General features: G+C 36.8%; 2 protein-coding genes across 7 annotated transcripts in view; one reads left to right on the top strand and one right to left on the bottom strand.

The window, feature by feature from the left end:
• The window catches only part of LOC135220833 (uncharacterized), a 115,814-nt gene that overhangs the window by 84,398 nt on the left and 22,139 nt on the right, over positions 1-9,277 (bottom strand). The gene's annotated exons all lie outside the window — the stretch shown is intronic.
• Positions 648-9,277, top strand: part of LOC135220831 (beta-hexosaminidase subunit alpha-like) — a 35,626-nt gene continuing 26,996 nt past the window's right edge. The window contains exons 1-7 of the mRNA XM_064258380.1: positions 648-801; positions 3,733-3,877; positions 4,040-4,127; positions 4,377-4,502; positions 5,322-5,482; positions 7,806-7,961; positions 8,277-8,389. Coding sequence (XP_064114450.1) covers positions 789-801; positions 3,733-3,877; positions 4,040-4,127; positions 4,377-4,502; positions 5,322-5,482; positions 7,806-7,961; positions 8,277-8,389 — 802 coding nt within the window. The 5' untranslated portion in view covers positions 648-788. The remainder of the gene's footprint in view (positions 802-3,732; positions 3,878-4,039; positions 4,128-4,376; positions 4,503-5,321; positions 5,483-7,805; positions 7,962-8,276; positions 8,390-9,277) is intronic.

Below are 9,277 nucleotides of genomic sequence, written 5' to 3'. Positions count from 1 at the left end.
AAAAGACTTAAATATTCTCTCAAGTCATAGACCTCTGCTTTTTCTAAATTTGCATTCGTCAACATATGATTATGAGCTTTCTTTGAAAAGTCTTAGGAAAACGTGAATATATTTATAAATATAATATATATATATATATATATATATATATATATATATATATATATGATATCATACATACTTACATACATATATACATATGTTATAAAATTATATATATATATATATATATATATATATGTGTGTGTGTGTGTGTGTGTGTGTGTGTGTGGTATAAATACACATATATATACAAGTTATCCTTCGCATTTTCAAAGAAATCATAATTATATTTTGAAAAATGAAAATTTAGTTCCTTTGGGTTATCGAAAACGCATATATAAACATTAAAATCTAAAACCTTTGACAAATTTATTCACACCCGAATCGTACATATTTTAATTGCGAACCCCTACTGTTTCGTGAATTCTATACTGAATTACTTCAAACAAACCTGTTTGTTACTACATCATCTTCCCCGGTGACTTCACTCACCCAGGTAACATCATCCTAAAAAAATATTTCTGTGTGAATGTCCTTCGAAATTTAGGAAGACCACCATAAACGAATCTTCAAGTCTGACTGAGAAAAGTTCAGCAGTTATCGTCCTTATCACCGGCATGATTATCGCCTTGAGCCACATAGCAACAGACCTCGCGTTATCAAAACAAATAAATAGAGGGCATAACGGAAGAAAGGCATTGCCGTGTGTTGAGTAAAGGAACAAGCAAGTTTCGTCAGCCAGCAAAATGACGTGGAAAGGTTGGTGGTGTTCTCTTTTTGAAAAACAATCTGTACAGTCCAAAGTTAGCGGCGTTATTTTATTTGTTTAAGACAATTTTTCAAACTGACAGCTTCTATTATCTTAAACTGCAAAAACTCAACCTGCAGAGGTATGCAGTGTGTTTGTTTTTGACTGACACCTATTTCAATTATTACTTTATTTCATCATTATCACTAGTTGTGTTAGTATATCCACCACCACCACTATAATCATTATTTATCTTCAGCACTATGTCGTCCGCCTCTTTAGAGTTACGTTTCTCCTAGAGAAAACATAAAAACATCATGTTGTTATTATTACTATTAATTGTATACCTTTCATAAATCTGTCAACTTTAGTTTACAGGTATATTTCCTTATTCCATGTGTTATTGCCAACAATTGCTTACCTAGGTTTTTGTAATAAAAAAACCACACACACAAACTCAAATTAATCAGTTGTTATCTTTGTATACCATAAAAAACTACTGCTAACTTTTTCTTTATCTCTCTCTCTCTCTCATATGTATTTACATACATACATATATGAATGTATGTGTAAACGTATAAGCGTATATGATTCCCTAAGTGCGCAAGCGTGTAGTTATATGTTTTAACATTTATGCACGGACGTATCTAATATAAGCATAACAATTATACGTATTTACATATATATCTTCAATAACAGTCACAGATAAGATAAAAGCGCACAACGCTCTACTGTCACATTAAAATGAACTTTGTTGATTCCCGTCCATAAAACCGTTTAGGAGAGAAAATTCCTGAATATAAAACATGCATGACGTTACGTGATTCCTCCCGTGGCCATAAACAAATTAAAGTAAACATATGATTATCATGATTCATTTTTGATGTTCTGTCAACACGAATGTGATCCGCGTCGAAGATACAGCAAGAGAACTGTTGGTGAGATTTGGTTTACGCGAATATCACAGTTTTCTTCGTTTACTTCTGATTTCATCTTGGAAAAAGATTTAATTTTTGAATTCGTAAAAGGAGAGAGTTCCAATTTATCCTATGACAGTTTAAGAGGTTCACTCTGAATTCATTTTCAAGATCTTAGTTACACAATCCCTTGGGATAAATTTATAGTAAGACATTCTGTACCTTAGCTTTTAAATGTCGAAAGGTGACGTTTGGTCAGAATGCATAAGTACGGTTTAAAAAGAAGCAGCGATAATATATATATATATATATATATATTATATATATATATATATATATATATATATATATATATAGATGATGATCTTTTTTTAGAAAGTCAGGTTTTGACGAAGAATGAGAGGGATTAGACAAACTCCCACGAAGAACAGCCATTATCTGATAAGGCAAACCCTCATATCTATAACTTATCCCTCACGCCATCCCCCATAATGAGTAACAGGTACATCTGTACTTGTTTCGCGCCCTCGGGATGAGAGAATTCGAGCCTGTCCACCCTAGTAATCCTAGTACCAAAAGGTTAAACAATCTCTGGTTGAACTTGTTCTATGAGTAGGCTATACTTACCTGACAGCTCGATCAATTATCATAAGGTATCTATCTATGGACTTGACCGAAGTACTGCCGTTAAACTTCTGAAACGATAGTTCCTTTCATATACCTAGTATATCAAGTCTTCACATTTCTTCCGTGTTGCCCTACTGCGCCCTCTGCTATAAAACTAAACTGGTCAGAACGGTACTATTAATGAGCACAAGCAAGAGATTCACCAGTACATTTGATACACTGGTAATCATACAACTACTGTGACCTCTTTTAATGAACACAAAATGACAAAATCCTTTTGCCAGCGTGTTATTCCTTCGTGCATATTCGCTTCTGAAGAATATTTCTGAACAAGAATCTTGACTCATTCCCTTCTTGAGAGTATCTCTTTATTGGATTCCGCTGGACTAGAGACCATGTTGACCTTCGTTTTGGGTACACGTTCACGAGACGAATGGCCAAGTCATATTTTGATCTGATATTGAAAGTCATGTCGAATCTTTTTCACCTAAGATTTAGTCTAAATATCGCTGTGATATTGTGTATCACCCTGACATTTATCTCAGAATACCTCTAGGAAGCACTTTCTATTTTATTTTTAAAAGAAATGAAATGGGGAACAAACAATTCCATTTTAAATATGAGCGAATAAGCCTATCTTGTGTTGTTTGCATGTTGAGGGTTCCACGTGTCAGCGTCACCTGAAATCGCCGCCGTTATCCTCCCACCTTCGGGACAGGTGGAAGTTTTCGCAGTCGATGTTTCAAATAGATAAGTGTGAGATTTACGACGTAATGAACGCGCCCTAGATACAAGTCAGGGCAGTAAAACGATGCTGATGGCGTCTATTTCCCTCGCCACTCTGGGAGACTTTGTAAACAAATATTTGAATGATGTTGGTATGGTATTTTGGTATTCCTGTGAACAATAAACAAACCAGTGACAATAAGAGTTGGGATTACTAGCCATTATCTATAAATATTCATGGAAATAAAGATTGCAGTACCAGTGGCAATAAAGATCGGTTTCCTTTCAATGAAAAAGTGAACGATTAAAAAGTTGAACCCCATTTTACTTTTAATTCACAATAATGGACAAGCGGGAGAATCCTTGGCAAACATCACTCAAGACTGCCGATTGCTACTTGTATCGTACGCTGTACACAAACCTTCCGGACATACTACGTGCGATATGACGCATCTAGATGCTTTGGCACTTAGCCCTTAAGCTTTCATTTTGCTAGTGGATGCTCTGTTTCACATGTATCTCACGTTGAATAATTCGCCTTTAAAACTGATAAAACGAGGAATTACGTAAACACTGATCCAAAATCGCGTCGATTTTGTATATTAAAGAAACTGAGACTAATTAGACGGAAATATAAACTTTTCTGCTATCTACTTTCTTCCTGGATGTTAGTGCTGCTCGTGACGCTTTCTATGGCGGTGAACCTCTCCGCCGGAGGCTTTCCTTATGTGGAACCTACTGAGGGGGACGTATGGCCACGCCCTCAGATGATGCAGCAAGAAGAGACTTACATGCTTGTCAGACCAAGCACCTTCAAGTAAGAGTTCTTGTCCCTCTCTCTCTATAAGGATTTTTAACCATCCCCAGTATTCAGACGAGATTTTATTAGAATTTTACGGTGTAATTAAATGAGCTAAATTTAAGGTAATGATGACCTGAATTTTCTATTAAGTTACATTGTTATTTATTTATTTTTTAGATTCAGCGTCACGGGGAAGGACTGCGACATCCTGCAGGAGGCGCTCGAAAGATACATTGGAATCATGTTCCGTTCTACATCCTACAAAGTACGACTGAAATCTGAAATATTGACATTCTTCTGTCATTCCAAGTAAAATCAGGTCTTCTAGTAACGCTGCCCATTTTCCTGGATAATTAGGAAAAACACGACGTAATTCATTATAATGCTAAGAGAGTAGACGAGAAACTATTGTCACTTTTATCGTAGTTGAAACAGAGTTAATACATGAATGCTCTTCACCTGCGTTAGGTATAATGAGGAAAACCTGTCAGGCTTTCATTTTCTTTTCCGGCAGAATCCTGAAAGCAGCTGGAGAAGAGGCCAGGATCTCCGCGGTTACCTGGATACCGTCAGCGTCAACCTCATGAACCCTTGCGAGGAATATCCTCACCAGGATATGGATGAGCAATATGAGATCAAGGTTTGCGACACAAATACAATCAGTCATAATTTAGAACTATATTACATGATTATGCATCACAGAATGAAAAAAAAAGTAAAACGTTATTTTGATTTCAATGAAATATCCATAATCTGCTTTTATTTCTAGTTCTTTTTTCTTCGTTGTGGGAAAGGGGCGGGGGGTGGGGGGGGGGGAGAATTTTGAATTCTTCCAAATCCGTTCAGTGGGGTTTTAATTCCTCTATTTAAAGTTAAGATCGTCGGAAAAAGGTCGCCTCATATCCACTGAAAACCGATCAAAACTGGGAGGTCAAAAAGGTGGTCCAAGCCTTCAACAGCCCCTCCCTCCAATTTTATTCATTTAGACCTAACATTTCTCTTATGAAACCATCGTCAAATATCTCTTCCTTTTATTGAAACTTTTTACGGAACGTTTGTTTTGATTATAAAAAAAAAAAGTGATACGACCTCCAGCTTACTCATGGCGCGAGCAGAAATCTACCGTCAAGTAGACCGTTGTTTCACCAACGAAAATTGAAATAAATACGTATATATTTTATTAGAAATAATTGTTCTGTACTGTTTAACATGCACATTGCCTATTCTTTACATTCTCATTCCAATAAATAAATCCCAAATATCCTATCCTACAATTCCTGTATGTTTAACTCAATGCGAAACACCTTTTTCAGACCTTTTTAGACTTTTCCATAGGGCTTTCCTAGCCCCCCACCCACCCCGCCCCAACAACAACAACAACAACATAGTAGTAGTAGTTTGTAGGCTTACTCCTGAAGTAAGCGAAAGGTTTCATTTATACAATATCTCCTTGTGACAGATCGACAGCCCTGATCAACCTGCATCTGGGACCATCATAGCTCAGAGCGTGTGGGGCATCCTGAGAGGTCTGGAGTCCTTCTCGCAGCTTCTTGTACCCGACGGATCGGAATACAGGGTGAAATCAACGCAGATCCACGACTTTCCCAGATTCAATTTCAGGTAGGATGACGCATATGCGTACGTGGATTCTTGACAACACGGTGATTTGGACTCCTTTCTTTTTATAAGCGATGTTCGTCAGTCTTCTTGTATCTCTCATCAGTCACTATTCAAAAGGGCAAGATCCTACGTATCACCCCATAACTGTATAAGTTTCCAGTCAATTGAAGCCAGGTCTCTTCACTGAAACCAGTCTACCAATGCGCATCCAACATTTAATTATGGTTTGCTCTAACTTACCCCAATGTTATTTATTCTTCTTCAACGTTTAAGTTTCCAGTATAATTTTCCCCCTATTCAGGCCAGGCCTGTTCACAAAAGTCAGTCAACCAATCCGCATCCTCCATTCAATTAAGTTTAACATGCGTCAATATAATTTTCATTGACAACTTAAATATTACAATACAATTACGTTTTCAGCAGAGTTTCCTTTCATCGAGACCTCGTGATCTCTTCGACTGTTAATGAAAACGGAAAAAAAAAGAAAAAAGATCAAACAAACGCCTAAGCCCAACATAGTAATAGAAACATTCAAGAAAGGGTACGAAAATTTTCTATAGCAGAACCTTTGCCATCTTCTACTTTCCCATAATACGACAGTCATGAACAGTTCAATTTCCTGGTACAGAATATCCCTTTACCCCCCACAGTTCTTCTTTCCCACCGTTATCCCTACATTAATGGGTTGGTTGCCTGATGCGCCTTCTCCACTGCCTTCTATCAAAAGCATCATCCTCCACCAAACCTCTTCCCTCCATATCTTCCTTTGCTTCACTAATTCTCTGTTTCCCTCTCGAACTTCTTCCTCTAACAGGTTCTTCCCAAGTCCTCTTCACTCCCTCTTCGTCATCCATCCTCAACACAAGCCCATACCATCTCAATCGTGACTCTGTTATCACCTCTGTAATCTTTACTAAGCCTGCCCTTCTTCTTTTTCCATCATTTTCCTATCTCTCAAGCAGCACTATCCCCATAATCCACTTCAGCATTCTCATCTCTGTTCTCTCAAGCTTTATTTCCTTTTTTCTTCTTAGAGCTCATGTTTTCGATCCATACATTAACACAGGTCTTATCACTGTGCTATATATCTTGACTTTTAGCTTACCTGACTTTTTCTTATCACTTACTACTCCAGTTACATCTCTCTCCACTTTGCCCATACAGCTTTTATCCTACTGTCAACTTCAGCCTCACATCCTCCCTCTTAACTTAAAGTAGATCCTAAGTATTAAAACTTTTCCGCCTGTTTTATAATCAAGCCTCTTCTTTCTTGTATTACTATTCTGTCTCTATCTTCTCTACTGCTCACCAAAACCTCTGTTTTATTCACATACACCTTTAAGCCTTATGTTTTATGAATAATTGTTTTGTAACACACAATGAGTGTTTACAGTTTCTGCGAATGAAGCCTCTTTGTCTTGTAACGACGGACGTGAACAGTCAAGCTATTGGTATGCCAATGCTTATATTTTCTAAACACTACTGTAGACAATATGTTAATGATATACAAATAATAGTTCACATTACAAGTAAAATGAGTTGTTCAATAAATAGAAAAATAGTATAGTAACAGAGTAATAAAAATAGCCATGGTAAAATTCATATCCAGTCCTGATTACTCATACATCGTCAACCTTTGCTACATTCAGGTGTGGCTGCATGCGTTTGCTGAAATATATTTGGCTCTGGAATAACGAAAAAGGCAAAACTATTAAAACGTCCTTGCATATCATTATCATTATCTAATACATGTGGTTCTTGAATAATGAATAAGGTCGAACTATTAAAACTTTCTTTCATATCATTGTCATTAACTATATAGGGTTCTGGAATAACGAATAAGGCAGAGCTATTAAAATATCCTTTCATATCATTGTCATTAGTTAATATATCTGGTTGTGTAATAACGAAAATGGCAGAGCTATTAAAAAGTGATGACCAAAAGTAATATAATTGTAAAAATTATAAATACATCCCAATTCGGCTCACTGATTTATTCCCAAACGTTTAATCCTTAGTAAAACTGTACTTTGTTTTCTAACACTATCGATTTTTTCGCAACATTCTCTGCTTATCACAATTTCATCTACAGTTTTTCATTTGACCTTTTTTTTTTCACCTTTTCATCTTCCTCTAACAGAGAAGCTTCACTGGAAACCACATCAGTTCATTCCCAACATACTGGAACTTCTGACTTTCTTCATGACAGCACTTTTACTTGAACGCTTCAGAGTTCTCAGGATTTCATCTGAATGTTCCGCGTTGTCCTTTGCTCCTTTCCGTCAGAATACAATACACTTTTCTGCTTCTTCTTCTATGACAGAGGCTTCATGCTGGACACTGCCCGCCATTATTTGCCAGTAGGGAAGATTCTGGAAAATCTGGATCTGATGGCCACGAACAAGTTCAACGTGTTCCACTGGCATTTGGTAGATGACCAGAGCTTCCCTTACGAAAGTGCGGTCTTCCCTGACCTCAGGTGAGGGCGTTTAGTGCGTGGCATTTACCATTTTCCAAACCTAGATCATGATTTATTGCCTTGTTTTTTAAAGTTATTTTAAATAGACGATTTAACCAGAGAGAAACCTCAGCGTTAAAAAGATATCGGTTAAGATTTGTCAATCACAATCATATTTTTTTGTAACTAACTTTCTCTGCAATTTTTCTTTCAATGTATACCTACATTTTGATTAATAGTTAAATTGGATACCAGTACGAAAAATTGAATCCTCATTACTCTCTACGTTTAGATTACATTTCCTCAGTCTCGGTTTTTCTCTTTTTTTGTTTTTAGTAAGGAGGGCTCATTCTCACCCATACACATTTACACCAAAGAAAATATATCTGACGTTGTGGAATACGCACGGCTGAGAGGAATAAGAGTTCTGCCAGAATTCGATACACCAGGTAAAAATTAAAATGATTATCATAAAGATATCAACTAACCATTCTGTGATAATAATGATTGTGCACAAGTAATAAATGTGCGGATACTTAATTATACATTTAATGCCCTGTATTTTTGCGAGTTCAACTATTTGTTCAGTTGCATGACGGCGGAATTATGCAATTACACTTATAAATAAAAGGAAATGTTTGTATGTTTGTATATTAGTGCGCTATAGAAATCCAAACCGCTTAACCAATCTACTCAATATTTGGCAAGCGGCCATCATTTGACCTAACTTAGAGAATACGGTAGGTTTCAAACACGTACCCCCTTCTCCTTGCCCTTCCCTTTCCCTTTGTAAGTTATGTGGCAGATAAACTCTACGGTTTCAATACCTCATTTCATGAACTCGATACCATAGAAATATATTATTGATAATTATTTTCTTTCCTGTGATTAACAATTCTATATCAAGGTTTGTGCTTAGGTTTAGTGGGCGTGTGTTTAGGTTTAATTGGGGTGTGTTTAGGTTCAGCACATGGTGTGTTTAGCTTTAACAGGCGGTATGTTTATGTTTAGCAGGTGGTGTGTTTAGGCTTAGTGGGTAGTGGGGGTGTGTTCAGGTTTAGGTGGGGTGTGTTTAGATTTGGCAGGTGGTGTGTTTATGTTCAGTGGAGTTCTTTAGGCTTAGCAAGTGGTGTGGTTAGGTTTAGCGGAGGGTGTGTTAAGATTTACTGGGGAAGTATTTAGGTTTAGCAGGTGGTGTGTTTAGGTTAATGGGGAGTGATTTGGTTTAGTAGGTGGTGAGTTCAAGTTTAACAGGGGTGTGTTTAGATATAGCAGGTGGTGTGTTTAAGTTTAGTGGGGTTCTTTAGGTTTAGCAGGTGGTGTATTTAGGTTTAACT

The sequence above is a fragment of the Macrobrachium nipponense genome, chromosome 2 (assembly GCF_015104395.2).
Source record: "Macrobrachium nipponense isolate FS-2020 chromosome 2, ASM1510439v2, whole genome shotgun sequence".
In the NCBI taxonomy this organism is placed as follows: Eukaryota; Metazoa; Arthropoda; class Malacostraca; order Decapoda; family Palaemonidae; genus Macrobrachium; species Macrobrachium nipponense.
This window is presented reverse-complemented; position numbering and strand designations above follow the sequence as displayed.